This window comes from Tripterygium wilfordii, chromosome 23 (genome assembly GCF_013401445.1).
Source record: "Tripterygium wilfordii isolate XIE 37 chromosome 23, ASM1340144v1, whole genome shotgun sequence".
In the NCBI taxonomy this organism is placed as follows: Eukaryota; Viridiplantae; Streptophyta; class Magnoliopsida; order Celastrales; family Celastraceae; genus Tripterygium; species Tripterygium wilfordii.
In genome coordinates this window covers 4,707,192-4,727,208 of record NC_052254.1, presented here as the reverse complement: position 1 = coordinate 4,727,208, position 20,017 = coordinate 4,707,192, and the positions used below count along the sequence as shown (strand labels likewise).

The 20,017-nt window shown below is 36.7% G+C and overlaps 1 protein-coding gene and 1 long non-coding RNA gene across 2 annotated transcripts in view; both read left to right on the top strand.

The window, feature by feature from the left end:
- The first annotated feature begins 470 nt into the window (after positions 1-470).
- The window catches only part of LOC119993506 (receptor-like protein 13), a 51,377-nt gene continuing 31,830 nt past the window's right edge, over positions 471-20,017 (top strand). Inside the window, exons 1-4 of the mRNA XM_038840663.1 lie at positions 471-820; positions 972-1,130; positions 1,223-1,297; positions 1,578-1,736. Of these exons, the coding sequence (XP_038696591.1) occupies positions 478-820; positions 972-1,130; positions 1,223-1,297; positions 1,578-1,736 (736 nt within the window). The 5' untranslated portion in view covers positions 471-477. The remainder of the gene's footprint in view (positions 821-971; positions 1,131-1,222; positions 1,298-1,577; positions 1,737-20,017) is intronic.
- LOC119993511 lies at positions 10,800-17,534 on the top strand. The gene is made up of 3 exons (XR_005466541.1): positions 10,800-10,893; positions 15,829-15,948; positions 17,520-17,534. It is a non-coding gene; the product is annotated as an uncharacterized LOC119993511 (long non-coding RNA).

Here is a 20,017-nt window from a genome sequence, read left to right as displayed (position 1 = left end):
TTATCCCACAATACAATTTTAACAAAAATAAAAAAAAAATCGGCCAAAATAAATAACAGTATTGATATTTAATATTGATTATTGCAATTTTTATTTAGTAAAATAACAAATCTTATCATAAAGATAATATTAATTTTAAATAAATTTTAATGAAAATAAAAATCAGCCAAAATAAAATAAAATAAAATTTAAAATCAATTACATTTAGCGCTTTTCATGTTTTAAACATTAAATGCTCTATTTGCATTAGCGCATTATGATATATTTGTAAAAGGAAAATAAAACAATGTTATTCGTACAATTAAAATTTTCAAATAAGTTAGTAAAGAAAAAAGCTCCTTGTATTTAATTTTTATTGGACACAAGTCAAAGTCATGGTCTTCTTAAATTAAAGTAATGAATAATAATTAGAATTCGGCACCTCTAATCAGTATAAATGAATGGATGAGCTTGTGTGGTCGATCAACATACAAAGAAATGGGACCAAAGTGGCTATGTATTTTGGTAATCATGTGGGTATCAATAGATGGTGGGTGGTGCCATGGGTGTTGGGAGCAAGAGAGAGTTGCTCTCTTGCAACTCAAACCTTCATTCAATCAGCTAAATTGGTTGGAGGGTGAGAAGACTTCAAACTGTTGTGAGTGGGAAATGGTTGAGTGTAGTTCTGACACAGGGCGAGTAATGACACTCGTCCTAGAAGGAAGTAGAGAATTGGACTCGCCGGTGTTGTATATCAATGCCTCTTTGTTTCTCCCGTTTGAAGAACTGAAAGAACTTCACTTGGAGTCCAATAATATAGTTGGTTGCACTGAGAATGAAGGTTCTCAAATGCGTATTTGGTGAAATTAATTTGATTCACTTTTACTATGTTATTTGCTTTAATTATTTTAGAATGTGCTCTAATTTTTGTTCCATTTTTTTATTTTTTATTTCTACAAAAGGTATTTTTGTGACTAACAACTTATTTACAGGATTTGAAATATTGTCAGCAAGGTTGAAAAATCTGGAGGTGCTTGGCTTGAGCGATAATGAGTTCGAGAACAATATCTTATTATCTCTGCGTGACCTTTCTTCCTTAAAAATTTTATATCTGGACTATAACCAATTGAAGGGAACAATCCACACCGATGGTGCGTATTCAATCATATGCTTTTTTATTGTGGAGGCTTCTGGTTTTCGTTCAATCATTTGTAGATTGAAAAGTGCTTCACTTTGTTGACAGAACTCAACAGTCTGAACAACTTGGAGGAATTAAATATGTACGGGAATAAGATTGAAGGCTTTGGATCTCTTCAAGGTATTAATTGAGAATGACTACTGAATATCGTGTTTTTTTCTAACGAAAGGCAATTAGTCACATGATTCTTCATCTGTGAATTCTTATGTACTGTTTCCATGCATGAGCTCTGGAAGAGCACTTTTACTAAATAACTTGGCGTACAATAATATAGATTGTTGCATTGGGGTCCAATAATGCATTTTCGGTGAAATTAATTGGATTTTCTTTTACTCTGTTATTTTCTTTAATTATTTTGGTTTACTAAATTACTTGGCGTACAATAACTACTTGCTTGCAGGATCTGAAATATTGTCATCAAAGTTGAGCAATCTGGAGGTGCTTCGCTTGGGCTCTAACAAGTTCAATAACAGCATCCTATCATTTTTGCGTGGTCTTTCTTCCTTAAAAGCCCTATATCTGGATTTCAATCAATTGAAGGGAACAATTCATAGCCATGGTCCGTGTTCAATAGGTTTCCATTAATCAAAAAGCATACAATTGTGGAGGCTTTTGGTTTTTGTTGAATACCATTTATACATTGAAAAGTACTTCACTTTCTTGACAGAATTTGAGGGTCTGAACAACTTGGAGGAGTTAGATATGAGTGGGAATCAGATTGAAGGCTTTGAATATGTTCAAGGTATAAATTGAGAATGGTTACTGTCTTACTAAATATTGTGCTTTTCCTAAAGAAAGCCAATATACTTTCCATGCATGGGTGCTGGAAGAGCACTTTTATTACATATGTGAATAAATTGGGCATTCCTAATTTGAGTGAATTTCTAATTAATATGTTAATAATTGCCTAACATTCTAATTAATGTTAATTGTTAATTTGATAGTTTTACATTTTCTCTTTCTTTGCAGGCAAACCAACTTTGAACAAGTTGAAATTTCTTCATCTAGGATTCCAACAGATCAATACAAGCATTCGACTGCAATCATTAGGGTCAATCCCAAACCTCAGGACACTTGATCTTTCAGGAAACTACTTAAATGGAACAACAACTACTCAAGGTATGTAAGCAAATCTTTGGTTACCTATATATTCTGTAATTAATTAAAGATTGATGTGTTTAATAAATTGGTGGTCTACCTACATGTGTATGCATAGAGTTGGGTAATTTGAGCGCGCTGGAAGAATTGTACTTGGATCGTTCTATTCTACGCACAGACTTTCTTCAAAGCATTGGATCATTGATTTATCTCAAAGTTTTGAGTTTGGAAAGTTGTGGACTCAAGGGAATCCTGCCTAATGAAGGTTTGTTTCTTTTATATATCAATTTCACATTTTTCTCCCTCAATTAATTAATCTTATTTCTTCTCCCACAATTAACATTTACAATGTTAAAATTTTTATTATAAGAAGCGAATGAATTCTTTAATCTGCAGGCTCAAATTTTTATTATAAGAAGTGAATGAATTCTTTAATCTGCAGGCTGGTGCGAATTGAAGAACTTGCAAGAGCTTCATCTCTTTTATAATAAACTTGAAGGGACACTCCCACCATGTTTAGGAAACTTGTCATCTCTTCGATATATGTCTATCTCTTCCAATCAATTCAATGGAAATCTTGCCTCCACTCCCATACCCAATCTCATTTCTCTTGAAAGCCTCTATCTTAGAGGTAATGACATTGAAGTCCCGATGTCATTAAAGCCATTGGCAAATCTCTCAAATCTTAAGGATTTCGATGCTGATAACATTGTTCAAGATCTTGATAGCCAATTCTGGATTTCAAGATTTCAACTACAGTCATTGAGTTTTTGGAGTTCTCTATTCAACAAATCAAAACCACATCTTCCCAATTTCCTCTATTATCAAAATGATTTGAGAAGTATTGATCTAATGGGTTGTGAGTTTGGAGGTGTGTTCCCAAATTGGTTGCTTGAGAATAACACGTCATTAGAAGAAATTGATTTGAGACGTAACTACTTTACGGGTCCATTGTTATTGCCATCACATTCCAATCTAAATCTCTCTTGGATAGATATATCTGACAACCAGCTACAAGGTCAAATTCCTACAAATCTAAGTGTAATTTTTCCAAATGTGAATTCCTTAGATATGTCTGGAAATTTTTTCCACGGAGAGATCCCTGCTAGCTTGGGTGAGATGGAGTCATTAACATATTTGGACTTATCTAACAATCAATTTTCTGGAGGAATACCATGGCAGTCTTACAAGCAGAGCTCCTCTTTGAGTTATATTAAGCTATCAAACAACAGATTGCATGGGCATATACTGCCTATCGATTTGAACTCTACCACATTACGGAGTCTTGAGTTGGATGGCAACAACTTTGCGGGAGAGATACCTCAGCCTAATATCTCAGCCTTTTCCTCTTTGGAACTATTGGACTTTAGCAATAACTTGCTATCTGGCAGGCTTCCAAGATGGTTATCAAACATCTCGTATTTATCCGGTATCGGAATGTCCAATAATTACTTTGAGGGAACTATTCCGTCGGATTTCTGCAAGATTCAGGGACTTCATTTTCTGGATCTGTCTAAGAATTATTTGTCTGACTCTATACCACCTTGCTTCAGCCAGTTACAGTCTCTCGGCCATGTCCATTTAAATAATAACAGGCTACGAGGTCGATTACCACATGATTTTCTTAACAAGTCTTCTATTTTGGTGGTAGACCTTAGATATAACAACTTCAGTGGCATCATTCCAAGTTGGATCGGCAATCTCTCAAGTTTGGGCATTCTTCTTTTGCGAGCAAACCAATTCCATGGTGAGATTCCCATTGGCTTATGCAATCTAAACCAATTAAGCATCTTGGATCTTTCGGTGAATAATTTATCGGGTCGTCTGCCTTCCTGTTTGAGTAATTTCAATTTTGAAACTAGAGAGGACAACCATTTGATATATGATTTTACGTCCTACAAGAAAGAAGTTGTGGAGTTTATGGTAAAGAGTAGCCCCCTTGAGTACTCGGGAAAGATCCTCAATTACATGTTCGGAATTGATCTGTCTTGCAACAAATTCTCCGGTGAAATCCCACCTGAATATGGAAACTTAAGCAATATCAAATCTCTGAATCTATCACACAACAATCTGACGGGACGAATCCCCGCAACTTTCGCAAACTTGAACCAGATTGAGAGTTTGGATCTTTCTTACAACTACTTAATTGGTCTAATCCCTCCTCAGCTTACAGAGTTGAACTTTCTAGCAGTTTTCATAGTGGCACACAACAATTTGTCAGGTCCACTTCCGGACAGGAAAGGCCAGTTCATAACATTTGATGAAAGTAGTTATGAGGGAAACCCTTTTCTCTGTGGACCTCCATTGACTGAAAGTTGCAAAAAAAGGGTTTCAACATTACCATCTCCAAATGCCTTTCTTGGTGAGGATGAAGATGATGGTTTCATTGATGCCAATGTTTTCTATGTGAGTTTTGTGGTGTCTTATGTTATGGTACTATTGGCAATAGCGGCAATTCTATACATAAATCCATATTGGCGACGAGCATGGTTTTATCGAATAGAAGTGTGCATCACCGCTTGCAATTATTTCATGGAGGACAATTTCTGGAATGTGTAGCTTCTTTTGATAGGATTTGATGAAGATTGGGTGGATCTCATTGGTTTCATCTTTTAGCTCATCGTCGATATGTTGAGTTGTGAAGTTCGCTTTTGATGGATTGAAAGATGGGATTTCGTCTATTTGTTTGGGCCTTCATCTATTTGTTTGGGCTTTAAACTTTTGTTGTCGGTCTTTATAGTTATAGGGCTACTTATTAAGATTCAAATATTTTAGTCCTTAAGCCCATTTGTCCATTGTATCAGTATTCAAAATTTTGTACCGTTCTTCTTTACAGGTCATCTTGTATTAGTATTAAAAAAATATTTATATGATAATCACTAGTGTGTATTTATGGGATTTGGAGCTCTGCAATTCGTTTAAAATTATATAATTTACAATTTGAATCCAATAGTTTAAGAGGTGTGTCACATTACACCACATGTTTATTTTTTTATTTTTAAACTTGTGTTACTTTTTATCCACCATTAGATCTGAATTATAGATTTTAGTGAATTGTGGAGCTTCTAAATTCGTATTATGCACATGGACACTCCCTGATCATATCTCTCCAACACACATCAAGATGGAAAGTAATGAAATCGGACAAGTTTAGGTGCAGATGTAATAATGATTATCATATAAATGTTTTTGAGACTACAACTAACAATATTGTAAGTAATCATTTCAGGTCTTTATAACAAAAAATTAATCTTTTTAGGTGGCGATTTTGATTGATCGCTTGTATGTGTAACTACCTTTGACTAGCAATGAAAGCAATAAATACCAACAATTCAATCACCTAGCTAGTTCATACATAAATTTTTCATGAATTTGTTTAACATGCGTGGTTTATGTGTGTTATTATGTATTGTTGACGAGTTTATTTAGTGCACACCTAAAGGATAATGATGACTTCGGGTTCCAAAAAAAATTGAGGAAATATTTGTAATTCTTCATAAATACTTAAAATAAGTATCGTGCTTATATCGAGTGATTGGAGATAAGCATCTAAAATATGCTTAGGCATATGGGTACATTTTTTCCACGTTTGTAACTCTAATTATTACTATTAAAATGTAAATTATGATTCCTAAATTGTAATGAAGATAAGTGCTAGATAAAAAAAGAAAAGAAAAGAAGGTAAGTGCACCTAGTCGTAAGAAAAATAAAATCATATTTTAAATTATCAATCAATTCACACTAGCGACGTCAAAAATACTCGTACGTGATGATACTCATCCCAAATTAGATGGGTACATCCAGTTAGTTAACGGGTGAAGACGGATTAGTGTATTTTTATGGGAAAATAACATGTACGGGTATGCTGTTGGAGTGAAGATTCAAATACCCAACGAGCATTTTAATGGGAACATGTAAAGATTTGTCTAAGAGATCCCCACCCGTTGACATCCATACTTCAAACTTATTTTAAGTAATTATAAATACTTGCCAAATCATACTATTAACCACACATTTTAATAGCACTAATTAGAGCTATAATCGCCAAACCTATATACACCCACATAAATATGAAATATGAAAAAAAATAAAATAAAAAATTATTGCAAAATAAAAATAAAGGAATAAAAGGGTGGGAGACGGGAACAAATCAGTCATTAAGATGGAATTTAGCAATAAAAGGTAGAAAAGCAAAAGTAATCACATGGGGGCTTCTTGAAGTAGGTGGCGCCAAAACAACGACCTCCTTATTTGTCTTTTGTCTACTGAAAAACCGCCTCTTTCCCTCAAAATCCCTTTCAACTCTTTAATTTCTTTTTTGATCTCTTACTAAAATTCTCTCCATTTAAATCCCTCTCTCTCTCTCTAATCGCGACCACCAGTATCGCTTGATCTTGGAGTCTTCTTCCATCCGATCATCGGCGATTGCTCATTAAACCTTATCTTCATCTGTGTTTGGATAGAAAGGTCTTTCGTTCGTTGAATTTTAAGATTCTTGATTTTTAATTGAAACAAGATAGTTTGGTTTGTGCGCGTGATTGGTGGAAGGTGAGAAATCCTAGGGTCTTCTGTATGTTTAGGTTAAAATTTTATTGACATTGATTTTTCATTTCTTTTGTTGCGAAGAATTGTGAATTGTTTTCTTAAATCAAATTTCCGATCCTATCTTTCCTTATGAACCACTGTACCTATATGGATAAAACAAAAGGGGATTTTCTTGGGATTGATTTTTCTTTTACTTGTTTTAGGGAGTTGAATTTATGAATTACTACCAAGTATTTCCAGATTCAAAGATTCAATGAATCGTATACTCTGTCTGCTTTTCTCGTCTTGTTATTTTTGAAAAGAGATTTACTTGAATAGTAAGATTACTCTCTCTATATATGTCCTCGAAATCAGAGACATGGCCCTGTCAAACACAGACATCGTGTAGGGTTTTGGATTCTTCATTAAAACCCTTATTCATTGGATTTTGGTATTCAAACCTCCTTTTTTGATAGATGCACCCACTCTCCTCTCAAATAACCATTATGACGTTTTATTTTTACAGACATTTTTTTTATTTTAAAATTTTTTTTCCCGTTTGAATGACAGACCAGGTCATTTTTTCCTTTGTTTATCAATGGGCCCATGTCTAATAACATGGATTGATAAATGCAAATTCGAAATTATTTGGTAAATAAAATTCTCTAAAATTTATTTACTATAATAAAGTAAAATAATTATTTTATTGAATCACATTAATACATGTTACATCCCTAATCTTCTAACACAATGTTTCAGGAGGGAACCTAAAACGAGTATGCTACATGTACGCATCAAGTTGTTTCATATAAGTCGTAGCCCATGTAGCTGCACAATCATACCAAAAGTGTTTCCATTGATACATAGTGGGAGGCATCGGGTAACCCTCTGTCAACGCAACCCAGATGTAATGATTATTATTTACGTGCCAAATAACTATAGCAACATGTTGATATAGAGGTGGAGGAGTTGATCGAAGTGGCAAATATGTCAAGCTCTGTAACTGACTAAGAATGTGCAGTATGACATTATACCTCGAAACAATCAAGAGACTCATGTCTGGCATTGTCATCCAGTGCTCAACCGGTGCTCCTCTGGAGGAGTTGATTGAAGTGGAAAATATGTCAAGCTCTGTAACTGACTAAGAACGTGTAGTATGACATTATACCTCGAAGCAATCAAAAGACCCATGTTTGGCATTGTCATCCAGTGCTCAACCGGTGCTCCTCTATCTGTTGCAAAGAAGTTCAATGAGTTTTGAATATGATATGCTCGCTCTTCACTGCCAAATATTGTAACATATTGATCCCAGAATGTGTTCAACTCTTCTATCAAGTTATATCGGATGGTGGCCCATGCATCTTCGCCAAGACAAAGACAGACAGCTATTGCTCGAAAGCCGCAATTTCCATCAGGTATTACATCTTCTACTTGTTAGATGTAATCTTGCAATATAAGTGGAAATTGAACATAGCCATCTACGGAGTAGTTTATCCTTTCAGACCTTGAACTCATTTGTGTAGGAAGCGATGATGTATTATAGAGAGAGCAGCTACTGTGTCTCGCTGGTTCCTGGCTATGGAGAAAATCATGCTCAATGAATCCGTATGAAGACAAATTTCCCTGACTCGATGTGCCTAACTTTAAGTTCGAGATAAGGCGTTCGTATGTATAACTATGTCTACCTGGTTCTTTATCTTGAATAACTGCCTTTTGCTTTGAGATGGGGTGTCCGTATGAATAACTGTGTCTATTTGGCTCTTGATCATGAATAACTGTCTTTTGCTTGGAATTCACCACCTTGTTCTTCATTGGTGGGCGTCCACGAGTATTTGTCTTAACAGTTAGTTCTTGAACAGAAGTTGTAGACGGTTTGATTATCTCCCTCAGCTTCCTTAGTAGACTGAATTTACCCTGCCTGGACTGCTTCTTAAATTGTTCTGTGAACATTTGTACCTCGATGGCACAATCAATGTCATCATTGAGTAGAGAAACACATGGCGACAAGTCAAGTTTCCTCCAAAATGCATCAATGGAAGCTAGTGGTATAAGTCGACCATCATTCACATGTTGCAGAGACAAACATCTCTTTATATGGTGTCAACCATACAGTTTCGATGTAATTAACCACAGCTGGATGGTTTTGTAAAATTACCTGCATATATGACAAGTTGCAGAGATACACTGACTCATTTTCTGATTCCAACAACGTTTTCCACATGGAGTAGAAAGAATTCCACAATTGCTTTTCTCCTAGCAATGACTTGCAGTTCTTGACGATGCTATTATAAATATGCCAGGTACAAAGTAGTTTCGTAGCATTTGGAAATACCAATGCACATGAGTTCATAAGCGCCAACTCCCTATCCCTGACAATAACTCTTAGATCAGTGCACTCTTCCATTGTTGACTGTAAACACCTTAAAATCCATGTGTAGTTCTCCTCTTTTTCTGAGTTCAAGTACACGAACGCTATGCAATATGTCATATTTATGGAAGTCACACCAACAATCTCAAGGAGAGGCATCCTAAATCAGTTTGTCTTGTACGTTGCATCCATCAATAACACATGCGGGAATGCGTGCAACTATTCCAACGAGCTTGGATATGCAAAGAACAAATTTTCGAGGTCATTAGTTAAAGCATTGGTACGATGATAGAAAATGTACCCATACTCGTGTAGGAAGCTCATGAGAATCTGCATTTCAGATCTATCAGCTTTCTCTGCCGTCTGAATCTTCTTGCGTGCATTGTATATAGGATCAATTGTGGATGCATTGTCGGGATCACTGTTCTTCAACGAATTCAAGATATTTCGGGGCATCACGAAATTTTTTGACATATCTACTAGTATCTCATTTTCAACAGCAGATAATCGACCGGTATACGGGTGTCCCTCCATAAATAATGTCACATCATGGTTATGCTTTCCACATATCACCTTTAACATCCAATCGTCATCTGTTTTCAATTTCACTCCTTTCAGTTTGAAAGGACAATCTATTTTTTTGGTGCCAATAAATTTCGTCGACGACGTCTTATTTTTGTATGTGCCACCACGATCATAATGTAACTGCAATTTGGGTCTCTTACCGAAGTATTGAGAATTCATCTAATAAATATAAAAATCATGAGAACAATATTGTATTTTGAAGAATATGCCACAATATATGCTTGCACCGTAATCCATACAGATAAATATAAAAATAAAAAACAAAAAGTCAAGAACCACATATAACACCAAAACCCAGATAGCTCACCGATCCAAAACCCATACAAAGAAGAAGATAAATACCATATCTAGAATAACAAAGCAGATCTGTTTAATGGAGACACAAAGAAGAAGATAAAGACATACAAGATCAAAATCAAGAATTAAAAAGCCTTGGAGAAAGAAACAAATAGTCGTTAGAGACAAATACCAGATCCAGATCTTCAGAGCCTTGGAGAAAGAAACAAATGTGTATTCTCAAAGGAAGAGATAGAGAGAGGATGAACTGACATATTTTTCAAGTTTGGAAAACTATTTAAAGATTTGAATAGAGTCGTTGAAAGAAAAAATAGCCGTTGATGAGAGCCGTTGGTGACCCGCCACAAATTTGATGTCTCTGATTTTCTCTCTCATTTGGAGGTATATTTGCATCCAGAAGCTTGAAGCATCAAATTGATGTCTCAATTTGATGTTTGCGTTGGAGACCTTAAAAAGCATATTAAGGCATCAAATTGGCAGTTAGCCAATTTGATGTCTCATTTGATGCTTCCGTTGGAGCTGCTCTTAGAGTAGGTGTATTTGCATGCACCCTTCTTCATTTTGAATGTGAAAAGTTCATTTCATATAATAATCTCTCTAGGAGTTATTGATTTTTGTTCCCAATAAAAAATGCCCTCCCAAACAAACAAAAAAAAATTCATTATTGTCTACCTATCTGGGAATCACTTTTTTTTAATGCAAAGGGTTGTACTTTAATCAACGTATTGATTGATTTAATTATGTGTTTATAGGGATGGACAATGATCTTCGTTGCACATGGTCTTCCATGTCTGTTCCATTATCCCCTTGTTGAATTCACTAGGTGACAAAAGAGAAAACAGAGGTAAGCATATGAGATCAACTTTCTGTTTAACCCAAAGATTATCTGCATTTCATTAATCACTAGTGGGACTCAAGTTGACATTTGAGAATTGAGATAACAATAAATTATTATTTTGTCGAGTGTTTTTGGGCATCAGTCAGTGTTCATTGAATTCCCTGTAAAAGGTAAAAGAGGGAGAGATGGAACGGGACAGAGTGGTGCGGTGTTATGATTTTGTACCAGCCGACCATGGCACTCTCGTGAGAAGGGACATAAGGGTGAATAGCCATAAAATTAAAGGCAACCCAGTTTCCATCTTCCATGTCCGTATCCTATGCACCCTTTTTTAACATGTACTATCTTATCCTACGGTCCTCCTCCCTCCCAGTCCACTCTGTATTTGCAACCAAAATCACAACCTTCACTAATGACCGTTAATACAAGTTGTGGCAGTCTCCGGAATTGCCTGTGACCCATCTTGTCCCATATGGTGTTTTATCACCCCTAAACCTGGTTGTCGCCTGATCTTCTTGGAGTTGGGCTTTCCCTTGATGAAATTATGACTCCCATTTGCGTTTACTCGTTGTAATTCTCAAATCAGATCTGAGTCTCTGTAAAGATGGGTTTTTTTTCGGTTTTCTTTTTATTTTTTTTTCACGGGTGTATATTTTACTTTTTTTGCGCTGCCGTGGTAATCTACTTTGTGGTTGTTGCGCATCTGTGGCAGATATATTGCATGGAAAAGGATCTTCTTTTTGAACGACTGGTTTTGTTATTTGAATGTGGGATGCATGAGAGTCAAGGCTGTCAAATGTTGCTTTATGGATGTGAAAAAATCCATCAATGTGGCCTGAGTTCAATAGTTTTAAGGGTTTAGTGCATATAGGTCATTGAAAGATACATCCGTTTACAATTAGGTCATGCAAAGATAAAAATTTCAATTTAAGTCACTCAATGTTCTAATTTTAAGCAATTCGGTCACTCGGGTTTAATTTCGGCCAATTTCTTACCGGAATTTGCTTACATGTCAATTATGTTACACATGTCAAACATTTTGATGATGTGGCTAATCCATATCATTTTCAAAATTTTTAAAAAAATAAAAATAAAAATGCCATGAGGCAAATTCTCCAAAAAACAAAAAATGTAGGAAAGGAAGAAAAAGAGAAGACCACCATCACCATCTTCCTCCAGAAACACCACCACCCCGTTGGTCCACCTCTGCAACCTTCCTCCATAGCCAGATCCGGAGCCACCACCACCCCTCTCGTCCACCACCACCATCTTCCTCCGGAAACACCACCACCCCATGGTCCACCTCTGCAACCTTCCTCCAGAGCCAGATCCGGAGCCACCACCATCGCCATCTTCCTCCGAAAAGACCACCACTACTGCCATCTTCCCGCCACGCCATAGTCGAGCAAACTTAGTCCAAACTAAAGTGAATCAAAACCACCTACTCCCTGAAAAGTGAAAACACAACCATTTTCGACAAAAACCCAAAAATCACAGCACCTTTTCTTGTTCAACACTGATCCTATGTTCACCGGGAAAACCAAGTCCAACGTCGACCCAGATGCCAAAACCACGTCATTACACTAACCATAAACTCAGTTTTCACCTTGGGGATTCGTTGAGTTCGAGTTCTATGGATCAAAAAGCGACGCTGGGAGAGGCGAAGAAGGAGAGAAGTCGAAAGAAATGTTTTTATAATAAAAATAAAAGAAAATTAAGGATTGCAGTTAGACTTTTGACCAATAATTCAGTGTTATTTAATAAAAAATCAGATTTTTTTATTAAAAAATCCACATCATTTTGGTCCACATAAGACAAAATCAGACATGTCAGTAAATTCCGGCGATCAATTGAACGGAATTGAAGCCTCATGACCTAATTGCTTAAAATTGGAACATTGAGTGACCCAATTTGAAATTTTTTTCTTTGAGTGACCTAATTGCAAACGAAGGTATCTTTCAGTGACCTATATGCACTAAACTCATAGTTTAAATGGATGTATGTGAACCAGAGAAGCACGCAGCAGTGGATACCCCAAGACCTCCCTTGTCTCCAAAGGAACAATGCAGTCACTACGCGGCGCCCTCGAACGAGGGAAGTTAGTTCCAGGTACAAATCTCCTTCTCCTTCAACCGCTTCAAATATCAGGCGTATCCCCTCTCCTAACCTCACCACGACAGTGCCTTCAAATCTCCTATTAAGGAGGAAATTAAGGAGGATATTAAGGAGGATATCAAGGAGCATGTTAAGGAGGATATCAAGGAGGATATCAAGGTGAATATATTATTGATTCCATTACCTTAAATGCATGCATAAATTAGGCAATGTTTCTAGTTGTTTGCCATTGTTTAGGCTTGACTTAGTGCTTTCTTCTCCTATATATATCACTAACATAGATGTAAATGAACATACAATTTTCTCAACACCATACACAATTCTTTTTCTCTGTTTTCTTGACATGGTATCGGAGCTTAGGCTTTCACCCTTGTTTACTCAAGACATTTCACATCTCAACCTCGAAGCAACTGGCAGACATTTTCACGAAGGCTGTAGGTGTCCCACAATTTTCCATCTTACTTAGCAAGTTGGGCATAGTCAACATCTATTCCAACTTGAGGGGGAGTATTAAGGAGGAAATTAAGGAGGATATTAAGGAGGATATCAAGGAGCATGTTAAGGAGGATATCAAGGAGAATATATTATTGATTCAATTACCTTAAATGCATGCATAAATTAGGCAATGTTTCTAGTTGTTTGCCATTGTTTAGGCTTGACTTAGTGTTTTCTTCTCCTATATATATCACTAACATAGATGTAAATGAACATACAATTTTCTCAACACCATACACAATTCTTTTTCTCTGTTTTCTTGACAGTGCCAAAGAGAGCCGTATCAGCCGAAAGGAAGCGGCCCTCCACACCACCCTCACCGCAGAGGCCGTCGACGCCAAATCGTGATTCATCTGTAGATTCCCAATTGTCATCACGAAGGATCTCAATTGGCGGTGGCCGGTTACCTGAGAGCTTGTGGCCCTCCACAATGCGAAGTCTTAGTGTTTCCTTTCAATCTGATAGCATTTCTATTCCTGTCAGTGGTATGAGCCAGCAATTGGAAATAGAAAATAAATGAAAATTGGCAATTCGAGGAGCCAATGCCTCCAGAGCTCTCCATAATTTGCTGATAAAATATGCCCCTTTCATTCCATAACTGCATAGCATATATACATGAAAGCAACAACTGAATTCCCTAAAGAAAAGCCACGTACAACTGAACCTCCAAGACACGTTGCACTATAGGCTGACCCATCCCACTATTAACAGAAACTACAACTAAATAAAACAACATTAAAAGATTTAAACAATAAACATCACACGTGCACATAACAGTCAGCAAGAAGGAAAAATCAGTTAACATTGCTTCCTCAGATCGCACTTTGAGGACATCTTCAAATGTAGGGCATAAGCAGGCTGAAACACCTTCCCGGGCACGCAAGCCTACTCCAGAGAGAAAGAGGAGTCCTCTTAAAGGGAGAAATTCACATGATCAGTCTGAGAATGCTAAACCAGTTGATGAATTACATTCTCGCTTGATAGATCAGCAACGATGGCCGAGTAGAATAGGTGGTAAGGTATCCTCTAGTTTTTTGAATAAAAGTGTTGATTTTACCGAAAAATCAGTTGGAAATTCAGCCATCCCCGGCCTGGGAATTGGGTTGTCTTCATTGAGGCGAACCCCCAAAACTGACAGTTTGGGGAACCCATTAAAAAAATCTGTTAGTGATGCTGGTGCGAGGTTATTATCGCTTCATGATATTGGTAGAGTAGGGTCTCAGGCGAAATCAATTGATGACAGTTCATTGCGGTTATCTGGACTTCACAAGTTTGTTTCTCCTAGTTTGTCAGATAGAACAATATTAGCTACCCCTGCTGCGAAATCTCAGTCATTGCCTACTACACGGTCTCAACCTGCATCCCCAAAAAGGACATCCGGAGTTTCATCCTCTGTTGTGAAAGGTGTCAGTCCATCTAGGGCAAGACCATCAGATCCTCCCTCTAGAGGAGTCAGTCCATCTCGGATAAGGCCATCTAGTTCTTCTGGTCAGGCCCCCAATTCAACTTCTGTGCTCAGTTTCATAGCAGATTTGAAGAAAGGAAAAAAGGGTGTGAGCTACAACAGATATTTGCAATGGAGGTTTGCTAATGCTCGAACAGAGGCAGTTCTTTACGTTCAGAAGATTAATGCAGAGGTAGGATTATAGAAAACCTTCTTCAGAAGTGGGCCATCTAATTTGTTAAGGATAAATCTGTTTACCTAGTATTTTACTACATGTGGTGTCTTTGTTGTTAGCATCTTCTACCTAAATGAACATACAGTGTATTTTCGCAACAATGCCAAAAAATTTGGGATGTTACAATTGCTTGCAAGCTGCATCCGTTGGCTTTATTTATGTGATGTGGTGGGTTTGTTTCATACGGTGGTTTTGAAAAAATAGGAAGTACTGGTGAAGAAGATAGCATATGATAAGCGTTTTTCAAAAGTACTGATACACATCCTATTGATTCTTCATCAATTAGGTTTCTCTTATTTCATCAACTTGAATTTCGGTTCCATTCCGAAGAATTTTAATATCATATATGTAAACCTAACAGGCGAACATGTGACCTAGTGGGAGTTCCGGAGGTGTAACCTAGAGGTCACAGGTGCAATTCTTGGAAACAACCTCTCCACATATTATGTGGGGCTAAGGTTTGCACACAACCTGTCTGTCTTGACCCTGCCCACTGCTCGGGAGTTGTTTATCTTTTTACCTATATGTAAACCTACTTTGCACTTCGCTCTTAGGAAAGGTATTGAGATAGAACTTCTACCAAAAGAAGAATTTCTCTGTTTGATTTTAAACCCATTTGATTATTTTTCTTATGGTATTTCTTATTTTGCAGGAAACTCTGTACAACGTTTGGAACACTACTCTAACTCTATGGGATTCAATAATCAGGAAAATAATCAACCTCCAACAGCTGAAGCTAGAGCTTAAGTTGAATTCGGTTTTGAATCATCAAGTAATACTTCTTCTTAATCAATGTTTTGTTGTTTTACATTTGATTAATTGCGCCTGTGAGTTATTTGGTGTTATGGATTTGCTTCTGCGACCTTCACCTCCCGCAGGTCGTACGGAGTTTTTTTTTTTTCCTTCTTCTGTTTTCCTTGTTGAAGAAATTATGTTGTTTTCCCTGAAAACAAAATAAGTCTGTTGCAGAATTATTTATAGGTGCAGATTCCCTATTTATATACACAATTGAATCGAGTATGGTGGGAGGCTCTTTAGGTTCTCATTGGGAGAAGCTTGCTTTGTTGAAACTTTACCTGATTTATTGCTGAAACAGAAAAAAGAAAATAAAAGTTCACCTTATTTTGCACGTATCCTTCCTTGCCGGCCAGAGTCTAGCTAGACATATTAACCTGCTTGAGCATGTTGGAGCCTGTAAGTCAATTATTTGGAGGTAAATTTTCCTGTAACGTAATTACAAAATTATATGTCACGTCTCAGATGAATACTGCAATATTTAAGGAAAGTTGTTTAATCGTATGAAGAATCCGAAAAGAAAAAAGGGATGAAGAAAGAAGCTCTAGTATACATTGTGATTGTTTGTTATTGATGACATAGTGAAGTGATAGCTAATCATTCTAGAGAGGGAGAAACCATTTTAGAACACGGGAAAAAGTGGTTATGGTATGTGTAAATGTGCAGCATCCACAAGGAAGGAGAAACTGAATCAGGTTGAAGTCGGTGTAAGAACTGGATCCATAGGAGCATAGATCATGGGTTTGAGGAAGTAAGAACGATTGGCAAATAATTTTGACAGGGATTGCATTTGATTGAGCTAATTAGCTAAATTACATACACGATTTCTCTGGCCCACTATAATAATGCTATCATGTTACTGTAAGAATAATTGCAAATTCGCTGTCATAATGAGGCCATTTATGGACTCTTTAGAAGGAGGGATGCGTTTTGCTATCTTTGAACTTCTTTCTTATTTAGTAAAAGTGAGAACACATACAATGCTTGCATCATGTCTAAAATGCAAATCCATAGGCTTATTCTTTTTAAAGGGTTTTATTTACAAGTGGCATCGATGCAAAGATTTTGTTTAGGATTTTAACTTCTTTGAAAAGGGCAATGAATTTATATATGTGAAGTTCCTTCATGCCGTTTTATGATCTGGACACGTGGCGAAAGCAATTCTCTTTTGGTCATTATTTAAGCATTGGAGACATGGAAGATTTTGGTCTACAAAATCAGGTTGTGGCTTAATTTAGTTACTTTTGGATGGTCGAAAATTGTCTTGTTGATTTCAAAAATATGAATTGTTGTTAAGAGCATCCTGGGACCTAGATCTCTTGCAAGGAAGATGCTGACGTAGTTCAGATCCACTGATGTTTTCTTAATTCTTGTTTTAATCTGGAAATGTTCACATGGATATGGGAACATGTTCCCTGGAAAGTTCGAATTATTGCTTAGATTGCTATTTTGATAGAGTGTCACACATCCTATTTATGTCCTGTTATTTCAATTTGAATTTCTAGTTGCAATACTTCTGTCATTATCTAAGTGTGGATGTGCAATCAGATCAGCTACCTTGATGACTGGGGCTTGCTTGAAAGAGAGCATATTAAGTCTTTATCTGGGGCTGTGGATGACTTGGACGCAAGCACCCTAAGACTTCCAGTGACTGAAGGAGCAACGGTATGCTCGGTTGTAAAGTCTTGTCGGCCTAATTTTGAAGAGCTAAGTTTTGGCATCATTTATAGATTTAAAATTTTACAGGCTGATATTGAATATTTGAAGATTGCTATCTGCTCAGCCGTTGATGTCATGCAGGCTATGGGGTCTTCCATTTGCTCATTACTTTCAAGGGTACGGTTATGTTTCAGTTTAATTTGGATTTCATTGTGGTGAGTGAATAATGCGTAATGTTATTTTAACTTTTCTTCATGCTTTGTTTAATTTAATCCTCAAGCCAGTATTTAATGAAAAGTCTATATTTTTTTTTTCCCTGGAATACATGTTACACCACAATGCTTTGACATCTTGCGCAATATTTTCATTTTATTGCCTTGTGAAGGTGTCATGTTCATCATATCAATGTGCACTTGTAGATACATTGCATGGTCGTGTTGACTCTGTTATTTATACATTGTGTGTGCAGGTGGAGGGAATCAACACTCTTGTCTCTGAACTCGCTGTTGTAGCTGCACAAGAGAAAGCCATGCTCGATGCGTGTGAAGCACTTTTGGCTTCAACTGCAGCCAAGCAGGTAATAATTGTTCATAACTGGTTGCAAAGCATAGAAGAAAAGTTCTTTCATTTGGTTCCTTATTCTGCATTAATTTTTTGAGGACCTTTACTTAGAATTGACTTAGAAAAGTCATTTAATTTAGAAAAGTTAATCTGCATTGATTTTCAGTGTCCGCTTCCAGACAATGAAAGGCCAGTCTGTAACCATTGATGAACGTAGTTACGAGGAAAACCCTTTTCTTTGTGGACCTCCATTAACTGAAAGTTGCAAAGAAATTGTTTCTGCATTACCATCTCCAAATGCCTTTCTTGGTGAAGATGAAGATGATGGTTTGATGGATACCAGTGTTTTCTATGTGAGTTTTGTGGTGTCTTATGTTATGATACTATTGGGAATAGTGGCAATTCCATACATAAACCCGTATTGGCGACAAGCCTGGTTTTATCGAATAGAAGTGTGCATCACTGCTTGCTATTATTTCATGGTGGACAATTTCCAGAATGTGTAGCTTTTCCTGCGGATTGTGGTGGTGAAGGTTCCCTGTTAGCCTATTGATGTTCCAACTTTGATTTTGGATCAATCAATCTGTATGAAACTTTGTCTACTGAATATCTTTCCTCTATAACAGCTAGTTAAGAAATTGTTTCAGTTCATGCAATATTGTATAGTTTATTTCTTGAAATTACCTAATGATACGCATTTCATCTTCGTAGACTGTTCAAGACTTCTCATTAGCAGAATGTCTTAAAAACACTTGAAAATATAGTTTGAGAAGCTAAACACTTGTTCTTTCTACCTGAGTTGATGAAAATTAATTCAAAGATGGATATTGCAACTTTTGGTGAAAAGAAGAAACATGAAGGAAGAAAGAAGTTATAACAAGTAAATTTTTTTTACGTCCTCCATTGGCTTATTTACACCCTGTTTTCCAAATATGACTGCCCTGAATCTTAACGATGCAGATAAGCACCCATAAATCTAACCGAATATTTTCTGCTCAGACTAACCCTCTCTCTGGAACGCAAATCCTCAAAATCCATCTCGGATTGATGGTGGGTCTCTCTGTGTGATATTGAAGGCATGGTTGGTGGCAAGAGAAGGCCAAGCAACAAAACAAAAGCGACAACAGAAGGATTAGCGGCCGCAGAAGCGGTGGACGCGAACCGGAGCAGAGGGAAAATATCCTCTAATCGTAGCAAAAACTCTCTTCGTTGTCAGTTGTTTATTGTCCGATTGGGCTCTTAAACCCTCTCTGGGTCCTGTACCCTCTTCTCTCTAGATATGATATGTGACTGTATACATGAGGTTACATAGTCTCTGTTTGGTTGCTTAGAAAAATGGAATGAGTGGGGAGTTTCAGCTATAATAAGCTTAATTTAGATAATTGCTGGAGATGGGTTGCTTGGGTTTCTGGGAAGCCAAATGCAGAGGGACATAGTATTTCATAATACCTTTCGCAAATAAGCTGGTGGAGATTTGTAATGTAAGGGACACATATCGTAAAGGAGCCTAGGGTACTAGCTAGGGAAGATTCGCTTGAAGGTGAGTGACACTAAAACCATATTTCCTCAATAACAGCTTAGCATATCTATATTTATATGTATCAACCTGGAATTTTACACTTGATATATGTTCTATATTTACTAGGTACTCTGGCAGGAAGTTTTTACTAGAGAAAGGTTTGATTTTGAACTGTGTATGGATCTTGTTGCAAATGGATATAGCAAGCTTTATACAAGCTGGTTTTATATCCTGGTATGGATTTCATATAAATGAATACTTTAGTAGAAAGAATTAACTGAAAAGGGCATGAAGTTTGAGATTGAAA